The 23,226-nt window shown below is 38.2% G+C and overlaps 1 protein-coding gene across 8 annotated transcripts in view; it reads left to right on the plus strand.

Moving 5' to 3' along the window:
• The first annotated feature begins 8,649 nt into the window (after positions 1–8,649).
• tcf7 (transcription factor 7) overlaps positions 8,650–23,226 on the plus strand; it is a 69,870-nt gene continuing 55,293 nt past the window's right edge. For 3 of the 8 annotated variants that reach the window (XM_042007636.1, XM_042007638.1, XM_042007643.1), the window contains exons 1-3: positions 8,652–9,126; positions 9,428–9,497; positions 10,736–10,842. In XM_042007636.1, coding sequence (XP_041863570.1) covers positions 8,944–9,126; positions 9,428–9,497; positions 10,736–10,842 — 360 coding nt within the window. In that variant the 5' untranslated portion in view covers positions 8,652–8,943. Of the gene's footprint in view, positions 9,127–9,427; positions 9,498–10,735; positions 10,843–23,226 lie in introns of all 8 variants that reach the window. The other 5 variants (XM_042007637.1, XM_042007639.1, XM_042007642.1 and 2 more) reach the window with 3 other exon arrangements.

Consider the following 23,226-nt stretch of genomic DNA (forward strand, 5'->3'; position numbering starts at 1 on the left):
AAAGTGTGATCATCGCAGCATTTCTGTTTCAACAAGGCTGACTGCAGGCCTGCATAGCCTTAGGTGAACCTGTGCAGCCATGTGATGCGTGTGCGTAACTAACAGCACAGATTCATGGGAACTGTGTTAAGATTAAATCGCAGCTTGCTCACGAGGCAGTGTGGCCCATGCAAGACAAGTGCTGTCTCTCTGGAAAAACAGCTGTCTATATTTAATCAAGCCGAATAAACAAGGAGTTTAAACAACTCATTTATAATTTAGATTTGCATACATTAAAACTGCTCATTTTAATCTTTTTATTAATATGCATCAACGATATTGTATAAATATGCAGTTTTATGCAAATATCAGGCCCATTTTCTGTTTGTATTTAATTCTGTTTCCCAGCTGTGGATCATCATTTTCATTCAAGGCAACCGACTCAGATTATGTCGAATATTAAGTCACAGCGTGGAACTGTATAAATATTTCTCAATTAAAAACTCTGAAGACCAGCTATGCTACTGTATCAGCATTAAAAATGCATCGGCATTGGGAGGAAAATAAGGGAAGGCAAGTTACAAGTTTGATAAGACATCAGAACTTTAAGTCTACATCTTTGAACTATGTTTTTCTTCCATTTTTCCCTCCTCCAATCAAGTAGTTGCAACAGCTTGTAATAATATTTATTTATTTATTTATTGCTGTTTTGGAGACAGTTACAAAATCTGGGGGATGTTAGGACCAGCCAAAACATGCCGGGTCTCTGATGTTTTTCACAAGATGTCCTACATTTTGCAGTTTCTTGCATGAGTTGTCACTTTTCTGTTGATGCGAATAAAGAGTTTTGTTCTAAAACGTGAAAACAGCCAACTGAGAAGTGTGACGGCAGCTGCTGCACAAGAACTGATGGAATTAAACTCACAATACATAACTACAAAAAGCATTGAAGCTACTTAAAGATAGAAATAGGTTAGGAAAACATCCACACTGACACTGTAAACTATAAAAATATTGTTACACTTTTTCTTGATGGTAAATTATAATCTAAAATGATGAAATACGTTAACTAGTTTTCTTTGAGGTTGTTACACATGTATACTCAGGAAGGAGGAATGAATCAAACTAGATAACATAAATATATTTGGGATGAACTGGACTGAACTGAACCTAATTGAATTGAGAAAGAATTTAAATAATTGGGAAAAGGATCTGGGCTGCTCTTGAAGAAGTACATTACAAGTTTTCACTAGTCTCTAACAAAAACATCCTTCTGATAGATAAAGTGATAAACAAAAAGAAATTTGAAAGAATTTGGGAAGAAAACAGAGGAAAGATCGTCTGGCACCAAATATGAATTAAATAAAAAAAATGATGAAAACTCCTAAAAATTGTTGTAAAAAGGAGCTTCAGTGAAAACTTTACAGCTTAGCTGCAAATTTATAAGTTATCATTTTGATATTGTAAACTAAAAAAATAGTTTTAATCAATGAAATAAAAAAGACACACAGATACATCAGCATGTAAAGTAACACAAATTCTCACTTTGGCAACCCTTGATGAGGGCCGATTCATCACCTGTCTTTCATCCAGTCTCTTTTCTGAGCTCTCTCCAGTAAAAGCCAGTCCAATATTGGCTCAGTCTTATCTCTTGCTCTGTCACTTACTCTTCCTTTATCTTGTTCCCTCCGACAAAGAACTCTTGGGTTTTTGCTGAATTGTTAATTGTTAGAATGATCCCTTAGCTTTCTCCAAAGTGGCAGGAGCTTGTCTTCCTGGGGTCCATACAAAAAGACAAAAGACAAAACACAAAACATACAATACACATGATAAAAACTGTGATTCACTTGTCAAGGATAATCTAAAATCAGTAAAACATTTCAGACATCATTATAACCATCAGAAAAAGTTATTCAGAAAAAGTTATTTTGTCCATTTCCTACTGTTCCTACTCACAAATTTAAATAGTGCATTCTCAGATGGTACTTGAAAAATACTTTGCTCTCCAATTTACATATGTTCAGTGGGCAATTATTCCAAGATTGATGGCACAATAAATAACTGTTCTGTCTACAGCATTTGATTTTGGGGGTGGCAACATGATCTGGCCATCATCTAATGACTTAGTAAAATAAGAGTGAACCTGATTACATCATTGACAATTTGGTTATATTAGAAAAGTGGTTGATAAGAAACAACAATCCTAAAACAATGTATTGAAAACCAGCCTGTCCTCTTTGGTTAACCAGTGAGAGTTGTTGGAGCATATTAATAGTGTTTGTTCTTATGGGACAATGTAAAACTAACCTAGCAGCTCTGTTCTGGGCAGTTTGTAATTTAATTAATTGACCTCTAGATGCAGAGGACTATGTAGGTGCACAGTAATCCAGGTGACATAAAATTAAAGATTTATCCACTTGTCCCACAATGTGTGAGTGGACATAAGACAGACCATAAAGATGCCACAACCCGTCTTCTTCACCATGGTATCAGTTCGTTCTGCCCATGACAGCTGACTATCAATTACTGCGCCCAGTAATTTTACTACATCTACCTGTTCTATAGGTTCCCCAGAAAAATTTAATCTCATCTTTGGTGTAGATGACATTTTATGACTTGACTGACTGATTTGGTTTTCGAGATGTTCAGTGCCAACTTATTTCATTTTATCCAATCAAAAAAAAAAAAAAAAAAAAAAAACATATTTAACTGAGCTGATAAAATATTTTCCAATTCACTAACAGTTTTTGCAGCATAATACAATGTCTGCATACATTGTGCAGTTGCTTTATGCAAAACTGTTGGTAAATCATCTATGAGGATGGCGTATAAAAGGGGTCCCAGGCAGCTTCCTTGCGGGACCCCGCAGTCCAATACCTTATAGTGAGACCAGCTGCTACTATAATAAACCTGTTGTGTCGTATTTGTGAGATAACTCTTCATAAATAGATCGGCAACTGGACTAAATCCATAGCATTCTAGTTTACCGATGAACAGATCGTGATCTATGACATTGAATGCAGCACTAAAATCAAGAAGTACTGCACCAGTCATCTTTGAGTTATCCATTTCCTCGAGCCAGTTATCTGCTATTACTGTAAGGACAGAACAAGTCAAATGATTATGTATGTAAGCATGTTGGTAACGTGTTCTAGCCATTACAGTCAAAGTATACCTGTATTTGTGCATATTCTATTCTCTCCATCAGTTTACTGAATAGTAATAGGTCTGCTGTTCTTCCCTGTGAGTGCTAATCTGTCATTTTTAGGTAAGGGGATAACTTTACCCTCTTTCCAGATCTTGGCATAAACACCCTTAATTAAGCATGCATTTAATGTATGACATATTGGACCATAAACATAGTCAGCTGCCAGACCAGGTACTTTACTGTCCAGCATGTCAGAACTCAATGAGCTGAGTTCAGGCAGAGACTTCAAAATTGTTCTTACTAGCCGCTCATCAACACTGTTAAAATAAAAAGTGCAACTCTTATCATCATCTTATTTTAGCCAGTAATGTTTAGCTAATAATGTTAGCCCCTTCTGATGCGGAATCAGACATAGCGTGTGTTCAAAAATGTCAGAAAAAAGTTGTATTGTTTCTTAGGGATGCTGCTGGGCAATGAGCATAATGATATCAGTGTGCCATGATTTCAAGTCAGATGCACAAAATTTTGAAGTTGGAAAATTATGTAATGTTGCTTTAATCCTTTAACTGTCTGCTTTACCATTTGGTAGAGCAAATGTTTCAGGGACTATAATAAATTTTAATTAAATATTAATTGGAGTTAACCTTCCTGAGTTTTAAGTTTTGACCATTTATTGTTACAATACTATTTACTGTTATTTAAACCATTTGTTTAGAAAACATTGATTCTTGTTCGTATTGTTAATTAATTTGAGTCAGGTGTGTTAAAGCGAAAAACATCTAAAACCTGCAGGACAGTGGCCCTCAAGGACCAGAGTTTGACAGCCACGCTTTAAAATATTATCTGTGATGTTTTCTTATACTAATATGTCCTTATATTAGCATTAGAACTTCCTTCTGCTAAATCAAAGGTTCCCAAACTTTTTCTGCAGGACCCCCTTTCATGGACAACAATAATGTTTAGACCCCTCCTCATCCTACTACCACATGCACCATGATGCTTACAAAGAAAAGTATGAAGAAATGTACCACGGAACATTGTTTGGCTAATTGGCTGCTACATGGTTAACTGTAGTTAAAACCATGTCAATGGCATAAGGAATAATCAGTTTATCTACAGTTTTATGCCAGGAAACTGCAATATACTTCAGGTGAGTTAAGCTTTATGCTACTTTAGTTAAACAACTCTGCTATATACAACAATTGAGTAGTTTATTTCTAAAGTAATCCGCAGGCTTTTCTTTGTGTTCAGGACGACAAGTCCTCAAGTGGTGTTGTAACTTGTTTGGCTTCATGCTGTCAGATGCTGATACACCAGGTCAAGCCTAGGGTAAGACATGCCTATGCCTATTTTGTTTTTGGTAGTTGTAATCTCTGTATGGATCATCATCGTTTGGCAATTGGTACTTCACAAATGTGTCTATTTTTTGCTAGCCATGCAAAAACTATACATTTTAATTAGCCTTGCTGCGCCCCTCCTTTCATAACTCTGCCTTATAAACTTTCATAACTTTCTTTGGAGCCAAAGATGAACGTCCAAAGATTAGTACCCAGCTTTAGTCAGCAATGTTAAAAACAACAGATCAAGCCAGAAATCTTGGTGTTATTTTGGACTCATCAACCATATTATAGCAGTAACAAAATCTATGTTTTACCACCTGAAAAATATATGTAGAATAAGGCTCAACATGATTTTAAAAAACTTTGTGTATAGTAAACCTGACTATTGTTATGGAGTTTTTACATGTCTCTCTAAACAGAATCACTAAGACAGCAGCAACTAATCCAGAATGCTGCTGCCTGTGTCCTCACAATGACCAAAACACACACACACACACAGAAGAAAAATAAAGGGGGACAAATCACTCCAAGGAACTGATTTAAAATGTTGCAGCTGGTGCACAAGGTACTGAATGTTTCTGGTCCAAATCGTACATTGATCTGCTGACGCCTTATGACTCGAGAATCGAGAAAAGCTATCGTTTACTTTTCATGCTCCTAATATCTGGAACAAATACTAGAAAACCCGAAGTTTGCTCCAAATATTCCTTCCTTTAAAATGGGTCTGAAATAGCTTTAGTTTTAAATAAATGGAGTTGAGTAGAAGTACAAAGTCTAATTAAAAGGGTATGCAACAATATTTACTTTCATCCAATTCATTCCAAATTAACTCAAGTCTTCATTAAAATATGCAGAAATAATCATTTTGATGTTATATCAAAGACATCTACACAACAACATTGTGCTGCAGAGATATTTCTTCTGAAGTTTGAATGCTAGCAAACAAACCAGAATGACCCAGGGTCCTGCTTTCAAATTCATCTCACATATTGGGATTGACTTGATTTCAGAGGATCTACAGATGCTCATATTTGTGTTTCTTATTTTGACTGTTTGGGTATTTGTGTGGATTGCTTGTATTTCATTATTTGCTAGGTATATATTAGTCTGGGAGATGATCTGCTCTGATATTTATTTTAAGAAGTACAACATCCAATTCCATGTAAAAGTCACATTCTCAGCTGCATCTCCAGCATTCAGATCTTATCCCATTTACTTTATATTTTTCTTGGTTCGTTAGCTACTACGTAATACATTCAGTAGTAGCTGCTGAATATATAAAAAAGTATGTGCTAATATTTCCAGACTCCTGCTATTACTCTGTACTTCAAGAGGTAGTCAGCCTTCAGTCTAACATTAGATGACAAGTAGCACTGAAACTGACCCTAACCAAGGACATCTTAAACTGATTTTAGCATAGCTAATGAAAGCACAAGCTGTACCAAGAAAAGAATAATCATTTTAAATGACATTAATTTATGTTTTTACTGTGGCTTTTTTCTTTCCTCTATGATCTTCCCAGAATCTTGAGCTCAGGAGGCTATAATGTAAACTAAAGTCTGTTGCCACATGTGAAGATTATAAAGCAGCAGTGTCATCATGTCTGGCTCTGTGACAATAACGATTTGTCCTCTGGTGACTGGAGTTTCTGTAAGGACTGCAGGATGCTTCATCAGTATACAGATGCACCGTTGAGAATATCTTGGCAACATCACAGAGTCATACCTCTCATGCCGCAGCTTTCTGCAGGGTGGTCCAATCAGCACTACTGATTAGCAGGACTAATGTGTTTATTATTATATTGTTATATGTCAGCTCCTTATATGTTAGATCCTATCTGAATGTAGCTACAGATTTTTCTAGGTATTGCAGGTATTAAAATAATTAGACCAGCATGTTCAGGAATGGAGTTGAACAGCTGAGCTGCTGCCACTAAAAACTTAGCATGACAGCATACCACTAAAATCAGAGCCTTGAAGAGACTTTTTAAAGGACAATTTTCTTTTTGGAGCATTTAAATGTTTGCTATTAGTCTTTTTATGATGTTTCAGTGTTTTCTATATGCATTTCTTTAGTATAGTACAGCACTCTTTGTACTTGATCTGTAATCATTGTAAATATTTAACTGTAAAGTTTATCTAATTTATTCATATGTGTGAGTGAGTGGGTGTAACAGTTAAATAAGTAAAGCCAAGAAGTGATACTGAGGAGTAGGTATAGATTTGCTGAATAAGTAAATTCTACTTCATTTACTCTGTGAACACCATGTGACTGTAAATAAGTTTTTCTGTAGTTGAAGTTGACTGAAAAGATGGCTGTTTAGGTTTAATCAAATCTGAGATTGGGTGTTTTTCCTGAACAAAAAGGAAATACAAACGATGGGCTGAAGAAAACTTAGATGATGCAGTAGTCGTGTTTCATCTTTCTTTTTTCCTGTGTCATTTCAAGCACTGTATTAGAAGAGATTTTAAAAAATCCCCAAATCTGAAGGAATAACACTAAATTAAATAAAAACTTGTTTCACTAGGTTGGAATGACTTTTGTCTTTTTAAGGAGGTGATGCATTTAAAGTAAGATTTTACCAAGTGATTTCAATGAATATAAAGAATCAGCTGTTTCTACAGAAGAAATGTGATGATGGCCAACGCTCTCTATATTTTGTCATCTACAAGGTTTTATTTATTGATTCCTTTTAAAATTTTTCTGAAATTTTGCAAGTTTGCTTGAAGTTTGCTCAATATGGAAACATGACCAATGACACACTATTACCTCTTGAAGTATAAAGCTATATTTTCAAACTTAACAAGTGGTTTTTTAAAAGCATTTATATCAAGTATATGAGTGGTCGGTGTCTTGCCAGCAGTAAACAATGGTCAGTTGTCGACTGCTACTCAATAAGTTGAATCAGGAATGAATTTTGACCTAATAAAGAGCTAACAGCTACTAGAACAAAAACATCAGAAAAGCTCATTTTCACCATCTAAAACAACTAAAACCAGAGAAATATTAACAGTATTTTGAGCAAACACATTGTCAAGTGAATTTAGCATAACAGACGGTTGTTTAATTCTCTACTATTTTCTCAGGTGAAGAATATCAGTGTTGTTCAACAAAGAACATCCATGTCGATCTGAAGTTGACATTGCTAGCATGTATACAATGACGCAGCACTACGGTCAGGCACTATGAAAAAATGGTGAAAGGTAAATAACATTTTGGGACATGGCGTAAAAATGTGTAGTGTTCTTTTGAACTGCTATGTAATTTTTAAATTGTGTTAGACTTGCTTTATTGTTGTTCTCTTCTCAGTACAGTAGATGTTAGCTTAGCAGCGTGTCAGAAATCTTTCCTGATTTTCCAAACTGAAAGCCCTCTGCCCACTGCGGGCAAGACAACAAAATCTTAAAATAAGACAAAATATCACTTTAAATTTACATATATCTGAATAAAAAAAATTAACAATAAACTGAACTATTCTCTATTTTTGTTTTTTCATTTGTTATTTATCTATTAAAATGTATTACCTTTGTTTTTCTTATAAATTGTCATATGTTTATCATTTTTTGAAAATATTTTAAAGCGTCCAAATATGTAAGTTGCTGTAAGCTACGTCATAATAAGGATATAATTATGCAACATATTGTTGGTCATTTCATATGTTGCAAGTTTTGTCTTTTAAACAAACCTTTTATATATATATATATATATATATATATATATATATATATATATATATATATATATATATGTATATATATATATACATATATAATAATAATTATTATTATTATTATTATTATTATTATTATTATTATTTTATTTTATTTTATTTTATTTATTTTTTTTGTGACTATTTCCTGTGTTTATTATTATACGTTAGCTCCTTTAAGGACCGTTTTAGGTTGGTTAAACGTCTGTACACGAAGGGGGGAAATGTAATAAAGTTATTCTGACTGTTTGAACCGCATCACATAAAGAAATCAACAGACCGGACGCAGTCTTTATAAGTTTTGGTGGCAGATAGAGGACGGTGGATGGTGAGAACACAACCCTGAAAGTCATGAATAATGCCTGTTGAGCCTAACGCGGGGAGGTGATGTCTCTTTAAGAAGCTCAGCCCTCTGCCGAAACAATCGTACAACCCCCCAACAAGTCATCGGACCTGTCAATCATCTGGTCGGCGCCCTTTGATGTCGGGACTCCTCGCCTTGTCTTGGGCTCAAATGAGCTGTTTGCTGTTGTAGTGAAACATTAGTCTTCTACCAAGCAGCCCAGCCGGGGAACGCCACATCTCAACTTTTTTTCTGTATGTGGTGGGGGGTTTCTCTACTTTGGAGGCGCCCCAGATTGAGGAGATTTAACACAGAAGTCGCTTTATATTTTCTTTATTTATACTTTTGTTATTGTTTCTTTTTTGTTTGTTTGCTTATTTTCCTTTAAACAAAAGTGTACAACATCGCAAGGGGGGAAGTAGACATGCCTCAGCTCAGCAGCGGCGGAGGGGACGACCTGGGAGCGAATGATGAGATGATATCGTTCAAAGACGAAGGAGAGCAAGAGGAGAAAATCCAAGAAAATGCGTTCACGGAGAGAGACCTGGCCGACCTCAAGTCCTCACTCGTGAACGAGTCGGAAATTAATCAAAGCCCGACCTCGGCGGTAGGTGGCCCGGAGTGTATGAGTGTGTAACACAGGCGAAGGGGAACATGTGTGTGTGAAAGCTTGTTTTATTTTACACGCTGCTGACAAGCGTTGAATGAAACCCAAACGCGCAGTGAGCAGCCTTCAGGGATACAGTAGTAAAATACTCAGGCTGGTCGAGGTTAACGACAGGGCAGGAGATGCAGCATTTAAAAAAGGCACCGTTAAAGTGCGATAAGCTTACCACAAACTCCTCTCTGACTTTACTTTGTTTGGATCGTCTAACCTCTTTTGTGTGTTTGTTGTCGGGTCCCTCCAGGTGGTCAGACGGGGACACCATGGCGAGCAGAGGGGCTTCCCAGACAAACACCGAGAGCATCTCGACGGCGGTAAGAAGAAAACTACAAAAGCACTTCACGCACTCGCTCTCATCCACCTGAGTAGCCAGAGCGCTCTTGGAGAATGATTAAAAACCAACCCACTATGTCAAAGTTAGTGTTTTGGTCATAAGGGCACGTGCTGCTGCTGCCCTAAAACCAACTTCAAAGACTTGTTAGGTGTACAGATGTCCCCGGTGTCATCAGTTTTATCTAGTTTATCTCTCAGATGTGTGAGTAGCTTTGTTCCTGTTTCAAATGAGTTGCTCAACTTAAGAGAGAAAACTATTAATAAAGTTGACACAATGCACGCTTATGCAATTCAACTCAGTATGTGTGATTAGATACATATTTTTTCACCTTTTGGAGTGTAGTTTTTTTTTATTTAGGCAAAAGATCAGGTCAGCCAGAGGGAGTTGGTTTTTTCTTTACCACCCAAAAAGAACAGAGAAACTTCCCTCCCTGCATTTAGCCACTTTTCAAGAATCTACAGTTTACACGACAGCTTTAATTATAGGCTGCAGCCTGTTGTGTATCTTTGTTTTAGTCTCCACTAAAAAGAAAAAAATGTCCTCATACTGTGATGCTTTGAGCAAAAAGAAGAAGAAAAAGAAAATCATTCATTTGAGAGCCTGCATGAAAAAGTGAAACCGGCAGAAATCAGCGTTTATTTCCCAGTGGCGGTTTATTTGTAATGGCGGAGCTGCATTATTTCACGTTGTGTGTGTGTGAAAGATCAAAAATGACATCTGTGGCCGGTGTTTGTGTTGCACTTTCATTCTTAGCAGATATAACCCAGTTATAGCTGACCCACACAGAGGCCTCTCAAGCCTGATATGGGTGGTGATGAAAATAAACTTAACACACACACACACAGTTCACGCCTCTCAGGCTGTAACAGTTTTGTCTCGAGCATTATCTCAAGCCTGCTCTTATGCAAGGATATATCATCATGTAACTGCTCGTTTGTAGTTGACCTGCTTTGCGTATGTTTTAGATGCTTTTTTCCCTTATAATTAATTATTAAACCTTTTAGCAGCATTGCAGGAGTAAGTATCACATCCGATTTTATTTACATCCTCACATTCAAAGTTTCATTTGCAGCTTTTATCCTCACTGGATTAAAATAGTATTTTAAATTATTTCAAATGTTTAGCTTAAAACTAATGAGACGTTTTTTTGTTTTTTTTCTTTTAATGACTTGTTGGTTCTTTAACTCTTTATTTGTTGTTTTTCACATCCGCCTTCAGTGTCGAAGCAGCAAGATGGAGGCATGTACAAGTCGCCGGCGTATCCAGGGTATCCGTTCCTGATGCTGCCAGACCCCTACCTCCCCAACAGCTCTGTTTCTCCATCTGTAAGTCCACGTGTGTTTTAATGCCGCTGATGGCTGCTCTGACCTGATCACTGTTTTTTCTTTTTTTCTCCTGGTGCTGTCTTGGGTCAGTAACTGAGCGGGAAACGAAGCTCTCCACTTGCACATGTTATGTCCTGCTATGGACATAACATGGAAAAATGTATTTTCTGCACAAAGGCAGACATTTTTTCTCATTATTTGTAATACATTTAATTCAGATTTTGTTGGAAACCTGGTCTAAAAGTCTTATTTTGATCAGCATGCTTTTGTTTCACCAAAGATCTCTAAGACGTTTTCTATTATTTTAAAGTATTTTAGATATTTTTCTTTATTATAAAGAAGTTTTAAGTGACATTTTCCTTATTATAGTTACGTGAGTTAGATCTATTATACATGGCTAATACATATGTTAGTTGATCCAAAGAAATACCACGGCTCCTTCAACCTTTCCAAAAACAAAAGAGAACATGTCAATTTCTTGTAATTTAGTGCACAGACATGTCTTTTTTCCTTCTAGTGAAGGCAGATCTCAGTTCAGAGGAGGCAAAGAAAAAAGCGGCTCTGTCACACTAAGGCGACTGTCGCCTCACTGCAAATCAATCCCAAACTTCCCATGTGTTCTGACTTGTGCTGTTCACCCCCCAGCTGCCTCGTGAAATAAAGTTGCATTTAAAACAGAGCGAAATGAAAATCAAAGTGCCGCGGCCTCGCCTGGCAAAGCAAAGAGAGGAGTTTGTTTTTGTTTACGCCTTTTCTGAAGTTGGAATAAGATTGGTGTCGTCATCTTGAACCGTTTCACGTGACGTATCCCCATCTTCCCCGTGAATGAGGAGAGTTTGGTCAGGAGCGTTAAATCTCAGAAAGATTTGTGGAACGCTTCCAAGTGTGCAGCATCACTCATCCAGTCAGTTAACCTTACAACAAACCCTGAATCATAAAACCCCTCAAGTCATAAGAAGCTATATCCATGGTTATGCTGAGCAATTGCGCCAAAACATGAGTAGTTGTGCCTAATTCATCTTTCACGTGCTGTGTAATCCTGTTGCCTGAATTAACCCCCTGCTGGAGCAGACGAGACGTTGCTGAACAGCGTGGATGCCTGTTCAGGAGATCACATAGACCGTAGGCTGCTTTAATGTGAGACACAGAGACCGGCTGTGACACAAAATTTGATTTGTGGACAGAAAATGTGACTTTTAGAGGACATCATGAAATCTCTAAGCGGTTGATCATGTGAGGTTCATAAAAGCTGACAATTTATACTAAATGCTTTACATTTCTGCACATCTTTTAAATTCAGTTTTGAAATTGCAGTTTTCTTATGTTTAGTTTAGGCTATTTGTTGCCTTTTCGTTTGATTGGTACATTTGTTTTCTAAAGATTTTGATCTTAAGCTGCTGCAGTTGCTTTAAAAATGCTGAAAAAGGTCCATGTTTTTGTTTTTTTTTTTGTTTTTCTTGGAGAAAAAAAAAACCTGGTGTTTGAAAGTGTTTGTTTTATAGATGAGAACATGGATGTGCACCAACATGTCTGAGGAAATCCCGTTTTCTCCCCCCATGAGTATGGTTTTCAGACACCAGTGCTGTGATTGACAGTTTAAGTGAATGAACTAAGAGAGAGCGTAGTGGCTTCCTTAAATATTTTTATACTGTTGTTGCATTGCTCTGCACATCCGGCTTCAAACAATGTGAGCAAGTGTCATGCTACTTGCTCTTCTCTTCTGTTCTTGCTTCTTCTCTTCTTCTCTTCTGGTCTTCTTCTCTTGTTCATGTTGAGGATGGGACTTTTTGGGGGGGGTGGAGGGGGGGCTCTTTATCTTAGCTGGCAAGATAAAGAGTACTTTCTTTCCCTGAGAGACTCCACACAATGCTTACTTGTTGCTGCTTCCCTTGTAATTAGCCCGCTGGTTGTGAGGCGGTAGCTGCCTTTCGGACCCCCTCTACCTGCCACTTGAAAGAGTTGAGTATAGTGGTTTCTCGGGGGGGGTTATGACAATTGTGGGTGGAAGAGATGGATCAGAAACTATAGGTCTGGGAGACTGGCAGGGCAAAGAAGTGTTTTCCCAGCGCTGCAGTCACATGGGACAGGGTGATGCTTGTTACGTCTTGGTCTTGATGGCCGTCCTGCGCTACCCTCATAAACAAGAGAAGAAGAATGTTTGATTGCACTATTTAGAAATTTGCTGATGGCAAATGTTTTTGTATCTAATGAGCAGCCTAAACCACAAGCGCGATCAGTTTAAACACAATGTAAAATGAGATAAAAGCTGGTTTAATCAGAACGGTCGATGCTCTGTCAGGAAACTGCTTCTTTTACTCGCCTGTTTTGGTCAGCTTATCAGTGATAAATGATAAAAACTGTGCGCACAAATTTGACCTTCAAAGCCTGATCAGCCTTTGTGAAGGCTGAAAAAATGACAGACTTGTAATAACAAAGTAGTGGTGTTTATTTTTAACTGTTGCTCTCTAAGCTTCACAAAACAAGACTTAAAGTGTATTTTAACATTAATGTTTAAAAAGGGTTTAGTTAAAGAGTTGCTGAATGTGAGGGAAAAACAGACAAGGGTATACATTTTAAAAATTCTACTCTGTTTTATTGCTATTCTTTGAGGCATGTTAACAGACACAAAACCTTTGATATTGGGAATATATTCTCTGAGGTTCCTAGATGTCTGTAAACACCAATAACGTGCATATGATCCTATAAACTCGAGCTTAGCAGGTTAAGATAGACTTGATCTGGCCAGATTATTATTGATACTGAATAAGTACACCAAACACTAAATACATTCTTCTTTTTTTGCCATTTTGTCTGTTTATTTCCGTATATTGTGATTTTCTGTTGATCAGACAGGGAAAGACGGCTGACGTTTTTTCATTTTTTTCTTCCTTTTGCTTTGCGTAAGTGCAAGGAAGAATTTTTTCATTGACCAAATGAGTATCCTGATCCTGAAAGGATGACTAAAACAATATTTATTGCATTTTATTTGCATCAGTACAGCATCATCTTCTGGTATGTTATCATTTACCAGCAATGTCAGGCAAAGAAAAGCGACTTCTCAAAAGCTTTGTGTGTTCCCGTAAACTGCTTTAACTTGCTGAAGTCATTGTGAGAGCATCAGCTGAATGACTGAAAGTCAGAAAATAAGCGTAATATTTGAATGTCTGTGTCTTTCCCTCCCCTCCCCTGGATAAAGCGTGTGGGTTTGTTGGCATTATACAAATCCACTGTAGTTTTTCAACCTTTTTGGCTGTATTTTTTGCAGCTAAAGTTCAGCCTCACGATGGAAAACCTGTCCTGTACAGTCCAAACTGTCGGGGGCGGTCACAATGCATTTTGAAGAACAAGATGGGGGTTTAAAAAAATTCCCAGAGCTGTTGTTGTTCTGAAAGATTAGCATAATGCTTATTTATGTATCTCTGAAAAACAATGTCTGACATGAATGCAAAGAGCGATAAATCACATGTCCTCCTCAGATCTTCTGTAAAAAAGCTTCTAATCTCCACTGATAAATCCTCGTTTTACAAAGCGACTGCACACAGAAGAGGCGGCTGCAAAGCGAATTCCCTCCTTATTCCCATTCAGCAATAATACTCCTATTACAGCATGTCATGGGACATTTCCCCCCCGTTGTCACATTAATGGAGATATCAGCTGTCCATTCAGGGGGAAGTGGCCAAAGAAGGAGATTTGTGGGATTTAGAGATGCAACTGAACTCCCTCAGCTTGTTGTCTTTGGACAAAGCTTTATCTGGAGTGTATAAGACACACAAGCACATTATTCTTGTGTGTGTGTTTGCATGGTTGCTGATTAGGTTCATTACACTAAGTATGTGTTTAAGGCTTTGGCATGTTTTTTTTTTGTGCATCTTCGTCTGCATGTTTTCTCCTCAAGTTTGTTGCCTTAGGCTTGTGTATGTAAGTTCATGGTGGCTTTAATGTGTTGTGTGTGTGTTTTACACTGTGTAGATGAAGATCCTTCATGTGTGTGATCATTTTCTAGCTGTGGATTACAAGCAGTGTTTTTTTAAGGAATCCGGGGTCTTTGTCATCTGAGAGGCAAACCCCTTCAGAAGGAAGACTGTCAGTAGAAACTAAGAGTGATTTCTTGCTTCAGCATCCATCCATCCATCCATCCATCCATCCATCCATCTCTCTTCATCCATGCATTGTCTTTTTCATGTTGGAAGCATCTGTTCTCTTCAGCTCAGCTTTCCTTCATCCTCCTCTTGCTCTTTGAGAGAGCTTTGTTGGACTTTTGAACCAAAGTGAGAAACAAAAAGAAGCATGGAGTTATATCTATAAGAAATGTAAAAGCATCTAAGTCAACTTGGAGGATCTGCTTGTCAGAAATTGTGCAACCTGATCAGGTGTTTTACGAGCAACTCGTTGAATCTGAGCAGTGCAGACATCTGCTGAGATGATACTGTGTTGAATGGCTGTAAATGCTGGATCAGTTTGTTTAGGAGTTGTAATATAGAAAGCAGGGAGAGAACTGATAAAATAAATAAAAAAAAAAACAGGAGAAAAAAGGCTGAAAGGCTAAATTTAGCAGTTGTGCATGTTAGTAATAAAGTTTTGTTGCTGGGTTATGTTTAACATAATATCAATTTACAAACTTTCTTGCAGTAAAAAGTAAAGCTGCATTACTCAACTTTGTGGACTGAGATGGGTCAGCTCAGCTTGTCCTGAGGTCCTGATTCCGAACACTAATATCTGGTACTTGACTGGTTGCAGTGTTACTCGCTGACAGAGTCGCTGTGAAACTGTTGTGGAAGCTGTGGTCACGCAAAGACGTCAGCAAGCTCCAAAAGACAACACGCTACTCTGAAACACTTTCCCGCTCAGTACAGCTGGACTGTGACTGTAAATGTTTCTGTATTAATCTGTTGCTTTGGGATAACAGTAAATGTTTGTTGAAATTGCTGTTTTGACAGTGTGTAGTCAGTCGGTGGAATTTACGAGTTCCGTCTGCACTTGTTGTTGTCTCGTTTGGGGGAATTTCCTGTTCATTTGACACTTCATTTCACAGACTAAAATTTGAAAATTGACAGGAAGACTTAGTGAGAGGCCGTTTACATGTTTGGGAAAGGGAAACACTGTCATTTCTGAGATTCTTAAAGACTTTGCAGAGGCATTTGTTTTGAAATTTTTAGGTATTTCAGCCCTCAAAATGCCCCTTTTTGCTTTCTCTTAACCAATTCAGAATTTCCAAACCAAGGAAGGAAATGTCAGCTTGACAGCGTGTTTATGATTTCTTGTCATGCTGTTTTTCTTTATGTGTTTTTAACACAAACTTTTTCTTCCTTCATTTCCTTGTGTCCATTCAGAAATCAGCTGCTGTCGCTAACAACCCCCCACCCCCTATTTCCTTCTCCTTGTATCTCCCTAACTAATGCAACGTCGATCCTCCAAGATCAAGGGGATGGCATGTGTGTGTGCAAGTCTCAAGGCTTCTGCCACTTCCTTGTTTCCCATTGTACTGTGGTGTTGACAGGGGGGTTGTTCAGCCTTCCTCTAGTCCCTTGGTAAACAATGGCAGCAACACGGGTTGAGGCCTTTCTAATCCCCCCTCCCCTCCACACACACACACACACCTCCTCACACAGACCCAGGGGCTGAGATGAGCAGCACTGGGGCCTCCGCCGCCTCTGACTGGCTAAGATAAGGACTCAAGCATTCAGATTTAAGAGGCCTAAAAGAAAAGCAGCTTTCACTGCTGCGGCCTGCTTGGAAAGCTTACATTTGGTCTTTTTTCTATTAATATTAACACACTCATTTTAAAATATCTTCCTTGTTACCTTCCAATTAAGCTGTTCATGGTAAAGTAAATGAAGGAAAACAAATAAATAAAATGTTTCTTTGTTTCTTTTTTCTCCTTTGGATAGTAAGAATCAATGTTTTTAACCAAAGGTTGAGATAGTGATGTAGTAACAATAGGATAAATGTTCAAATTTGAAACAGCAATAGGTCAATAAACACTTTTAAATCAAGTGGTAGAAATGCATCAGGCAGGTAAGAGTTTACAGTTGCATCATTTTAAATTGCAACACAATTAAGACATAAGAAATCTGCTTTTTAAGAAAGTTTTTAACCTAAAAATAGCACCACAGAATTTTAAAATATTGTCCTTAAGAGTAACGTAAAGATATAAAAATATCATTTATTTATATTTTTAAAGCGAGAGTGTCAGATATTTCTTGAACTTCAGTAACATGAAGTGGAGATGCAACTCTGCATAAATCAGTCATGAGTGTATCTATATATTTTTTTATCATTTTATTTTCAGTAACAGTTTCTGTGCTGAATAAAGCTTCAGATAAAAAGGTTGAAATTGCCCCAAAAAACACAAGATGATGTCTGAAAACCTAAAAGTGTTAAATTCACTATCCTAGAAAACAAAACAACAACAAAATAAGGGCATGTATTTACATTTTAGACTGATTTCTGCTTGAAAGATGAAGCTTTTGATGCCAACCATTTCAAATGTTCAGCCAGTCTCAGGTAAGCCAAAGCCCTCCTCACCCCCCACTTTTATAAAGCTCATAAATATGAGCAAAAGATCAAAATAAATGTGGATGAAGACAGATAAATAGATTTTTAACGAGGAAGAGCCAGAGAAGTAAAGAGAGCATTGTTGAAGGAGGGGAAGAGGAGGGAGGAAGATTAAAATAGAAATGACCATAAGAGCCTCCTCATCGGCCTGCCGGCTTTGAAGTAGCGAGCTGTGGAGGCACCTGAAGAGAAACTGTTCAGAAGACTCTTTCAAGAGGCGGAAATGTTTGAAAGAATATCAGGAAAAGAAGAAGGGGGGAAAAAAACCCTTCGGAAGGCCCCGAGGTGTTTATACCTGTAATTATTCATCCACTTATTTCTTTCCGGTGCAGAGCGAAGGTGGGGTGGGGGGGTGGTAGAGCAGTAAAAGACAGGTGTTGGCAAAGGAAGTGTTGGTTTGTTTGATTCTTATTCACTCTGTTTTTCCTCTTTTCTGCATATTCAGCCATGTTTGTACAGACGCAACGACATGTGTTTGCTCGGTTGTTTACGCAAAGCAGAATATCAGCATAATTAAGAGAAAAAGAAACACAAAGGGGGTTTATTGATTGGCTATTTTAGCCTCTGAAACAAACTATTTAGCTTTATTTATGCTGTAAAAAAATCGTCCATAAATGTGCTGTTAAGCAGCCCAGATGCACAACAATGCCACATGCAGATCAGTTGAAGTTTAGGCGATGAATTTGGAGTTTTACACAATCAGTTAAAGCCATTCATCTTGCATCATATCAGACATTAGCATTACAGCAAAACAAGCAGTTTGCATGGAAGGGAGCGTCCACCACAAAGTCTGCTAGGGGTTGTTTTAGCCTCCGTATTCATACTGAGGATGTTTGTGTAAGTCAATTTATTTATGGGTGGGGGCTATTATTGTGACAAACTGAAAGTTGAGTCTTGTTTCAGAATAAGTCCTTTCACTGTTTAAGAACATAATAAAATAAAAGGTCAGGTGGCTCCTGAGACTTCCAGCTCAGGTTGAATAAAGACATGGTGGTCACGTTTAAGCAGCACAGAAACAGGGAGCTACTGAAACAAAGAAACTTTGACAAGTGGTTCCAAGCTTCAAACAGCAGCTGATTGCATGGGCTTCACTGTTATCCTCAGAGGTCTTCATAAGGTGTGTGTGTGTGTGTGTATTGCAGGATGTTGCTCCAGGTGAGTCATTGGCCCGTGGAGCGAAACTCTGCTAAGTTTCTCCTGCATCCTTGTTTACAGAGGGAGTTGTTCAGACCTCCCAGATGTGTGCTCTCAGCTTGTAGTTAATCAGTGACAGAACTGTCTCTGCCAAACATCAGTGGGTCTGAAAATACTCACTCATCAACTTATTCATGATAAAACCGTAGTTTCTGGATCATTAAAAGTGCTGATGTACTTTTGGGTTGTGTATTGCAGCTGGTTTACAAGAATTGGTGGAATTTATGTTACTTTTTCATGATTTTAATGGCAGAATTTAGATTCATCTAGGTTAGTAGGTTAGTAGGCCTAACTTACAACCTGCTGCAAGGCTGAACCCCCTCCTCCTCCCGCCTATGTCCTCGATCATTGAAGGGTCTCACAGTACACTGTCCAGTACACACCTTTCAGCCTGAACTGATGTATTACAATTAGTTTTTTCTCACAAAATGCAGATTTGTTGTTGAGAAAACTTTTTCCAGTTCAGACTGCTCTGAGTGTTTTCACATTTTTAATATTTGTTTGAACCCTAATGAGAAAAATCCGTACGGACGTGAAACCCCGATGTCAGTTTTACATAATTGTTGTGGTAAATCAAGTGATGTGCAGGTGATCATCTACACTTGGTTTCTTGTGTGTAACTGAGAGAATTTTTTTGAGAATCACATGACAATTAGAGGATAAAGTCTTGTTTCATTTCCTCTTCATTACTGTCAATAATCAGGCGGTTTCACATAGTGGTCCCAACCTCTCCAGACTCGTTTCATGTTTGTCTCCATAGTAGCACGCTCATCACTTCTTTTGTTTGATACGATTTCTGTTGCAGAATCAAGAATAAAAATAATTATGATGTCACCTATCTTAAAAAGTGTAAGGGATGTGGGGAAATTTGAATGACATTGTCTACAGATCTACATTTTAAATCTCTGCTGATACATACAGCAGAGGAATCTGAATTTCCTCATGTAGAACTTTTCAGGAGAAAGCTTAGAACATATGCAGACATGATCTTGAATTTGTCTCAATCAAAATTTGAGCCAAAAATCATCTGGATTTGTGTGAGCGTTACAGTTCAACTGATCAAAGTGGAAATAAATAAAAGACTAAATAATAAAGAAAAAGTTCTTCATCTTCAGCCACACGTGGTGTGTTTTGTCTCTGTTCTGCTGTCTGCAAACAGAGTCAATGTGACAACCAAATGTGAACATACAGGACGATTTTCCTCACGCTCCTTCCTCTTTCATCTCGCCCCTGTAGGGAAATTTACAGCTTGCTTCCAGTCTCCCACTGGGGGATCAGAAAAGCATCACGTTTTGTTATGAAGTTGTGTCTGGTGTTTTGATTGTTGTGTGTGGTGATTTGTGATGAAGGTATATTCATCTCTATATCAGCATCCTCTCTTTTGGGTTGTTGTGTTGTTGTTTTGTTGCTCTACATTGTCTGTAGGAATTAAATCAATTCTACTCTTGCTTGAGTTGCATGTCTACATGTTTGTGTTGTAAGCAGATATTCTTTTGAATATATATATATAGAAAAAAAAACTGCAAATTTTTCTGTGTAAAACCTGGTCGCTAATAAATTTCTGCCATTTAACTAGCTGGGTAACAGCTTGATTACAGGTTGAGTTCTTTTAATTCTTAGCCAGTCAGATGAGGCGACATTTGATCAACCTCTCAGTAATTAAAGTAATACTCTGCATAATTGGTCTATGGAGAGGAAGCCCGTGTTATCTAACAGGCTTTCCTTTTTGTTAATAAAGTGGTGATGTGATCAGTGACTCACAAGCAGATTTGGCTGGTAAAATGTCATCACTGGGGGCTATTCGCTGTGAATAAACACCATTTAGTCATTGTATTGATGTTGGCAGCTGATAACATCCTGTAATGACTCTCCCTCCTCCAGACCTCAGCCTCCGCGGCTGACCTTTATCATCATTTTAATATGCACTTTATTAAAATAGTCTTCATAAAAATAGTCGACTGAAAGAAGCTCAAACCCCATCCTCCTCCTCTCCCTCCTCCACCCCTCTCCACCCCATGCCCGTGGCTCTGCCCAGACCAGCTGGAGCCTCCACAGCCGCATGAAGCAGCCCAGCACACATGGCTGTGATCTAAAACACACACACAAACACACTCACACAGGAGCACACATCTAATCCTCCCTCATAGGAGGATTAGATTTTATGGAAGGGAAGCAGCCAGCATCTTCATTTGCTATTCATGTATCTGTATACAGAGGTGACACACACATACTCAAATTCACTACAGCACTAATAATTGAACTTACTGGGCTCAGACTCAGTTACAACACAGTGATACGCGTTTACGCACGGTAAAAATCCCACATACACTTATAAAAAGACTGAGAGGTGAGTCTTCGCTTCCTTCTTCCTCCTTAGACTAACAAGAGCAACACACTGCATATATACTTTAATAAGGCTTGGCTGTGACAAGAAAATAATTTTTTGTTTAATAAGTCCCTCAAATGTGACTTTGTCCACTTGTGCACACATTTGATGTCCTGAAAATCCTACATTTCAGTGTTGCATGTTTAGTTTTAAAGTCGCCAAATTGTTTCTAATCTTGTTTTTTATGACCTGAGCCCAAAGGGTTCTGCAGTGTGTTCATACAGAAAATAAACAACAAACCAGATCCATGACAGATTTTTTTAAAGTGGCACATTAGAGAGCACTCATAACCACCGTCATCATCCCAATGCCAAACGAGGAATTATTTTCGGAAGCGCGCTGTTTGTCCCTCCAGAGTTCAAGCCTGTGGTGCAACAAAAACCAAAAGCTGCTAATAAAGTAAACATGCATACTGATTAACTCATGGTGACGTTACCATCTTCAATTCAGCATAGTTGCTTTAAAGTTGTTAGAAAACCACTCTAAAGCTTCAGCGACTGCATGTCATTTTGTTTACGAGGAAATGCTGGATGTGCAAACAGAAAATGAGTTCTTATACATCATTCAGCTGCGACATTGAGGTTCCTGAGCAGATTTTGCTGTGTGGATGGACATTCTTGGTCTGTAACACCATTTAAGTGAGTGGTACGTGTCAAAATGTATAAAGGTATAAGAAAATCTAGAAAGATAGCATCACTGCAAGTTGGATGAAGCAGGAAATCTTGGTCCAACAGATCAAAGTGAAGACGTGTGAAAGATTTATAACCGCCGGGGACATCCAGGGCATTTCTTTCTCTGGTAGGGATGTTAACATATTAACATGGGAATTAGTTCAAACAGATCTGAGGTCTGTTTAAATATCCCCAGCTATGTTATCATCCAGCTAATTTGCCAAGTGAGTGTCAGTGACCTCATACATGCCCCTTTAGTGCATTTCTTTTTTTTTTTTTTTTTTTGCATCTGGAGGGACGACAACAGCAGCAAACTTGCTGGTCAATTTTACAGCAAAAAAAACAATAGTCCTTCCACCATGACTGCTATTGAGCAGAAAGCATCACTGATGAGTTGTGATGAAGCTAGATCTCTGCAGAGATGTGGTCGTAGTCTCTGATTTCCTGTTTGCGCACCCTGAATCTCCTCCAATCCTCTTCATTCTTTCTGCCATCTGTCGTAATTTACTTTTTATTTTAAAAAAATGTGCTGTGGTTAATTGTAATGCACAATCCTGCAGTTACATCCTCATGGAGGCCCATTCCAGTCATTCACAGCAAATGAAAATTTAAATAAATGAGTACTACAGCATGTGATGCCACGTTGGTAGATGCACCAAAACAACCATGTTGTGAACAGAATGGGTGAAATAAAAAGATGGTGTTGCAGATTATTTCTTCAATGTAAGCTCATATGTTATACCACTCTGTCCATCTGTTAATGTCATTTTTAAACCAAAAAAGGGAGGAATTCCCTCCTCAACAGGTTTCCTCATAAGGAACTCATTCATGCGTCAAATTGATTTCCTACCTTTGTTTTGCCCTGTTTTGTTGAGCATGCAGCGATACCCATCCCCATGTTTTCTGACCATGGCAACCTAGAGAGAAAAAGCCCGGAGGCCTTAAATACAGGCACCACTTACGCACTTACACAGATTAACACGCGATGAGGGCCTATTTTTCCTATCAACATTCATCTTATGATGGAGAATATGTTGAATAATAGGTGGAAAAGGATGAAGAAATATAGCTTTGCGGAAGCTCAGGAATAAAGAAGAGTGAACATAAAAGCTTTAATGACAACAAGGTTGATGTCAGTGACAGCCTGGTGTGCAACAGGACAGATCAGAGCTCATAAAGTGTGTGTGGGAGTGTGTGAGAAGGTGTTGTGGTAAATCAGCTTGCGTGAACGTTGTCAGGGCCAAACAAAAACTAGAGCAAGTGTGATATACCCTGCACTGTTGTTGATGTCAGTGAGGGTGTGTGTGTGTGTGTGTGTGATAGTGTGTGGGTGTGTGTGACGGTGTAGATGCTGCACATAGTACAGAACCTGTATGTGGGAAACACTGTATGCAGACTGAGGACAGATGAAAGGGAAGAGGTGGGTGGGCAGGAAGTGAACAACAAAAGAAACATCATCTGATTTATCAGATGGGGACAGATTGGGGCTGATCAGATGGAGGAAGAAAGATGATGGAGAAAGAGGAGAAAGTGGCTTCAGAGGAAGCTTAGAGAAATTGAAAGAGGCAGAAAGAGTGA

Source organism: Melanotaenia boesemani, chromosome 15, assembly GCF_017639745.1.
Source record: "Melanotaenia boesemani isolate fMelBoe1 chromosome 15, fMelBoe1.pri, whole genome shotgun sequence".
NCBI lineage: Eukaryota > Metazoa > Chordata > Actinopteri > Atheriniformes > Melanotaeniidae > Melanotaenia > Melanotaenia boesemani.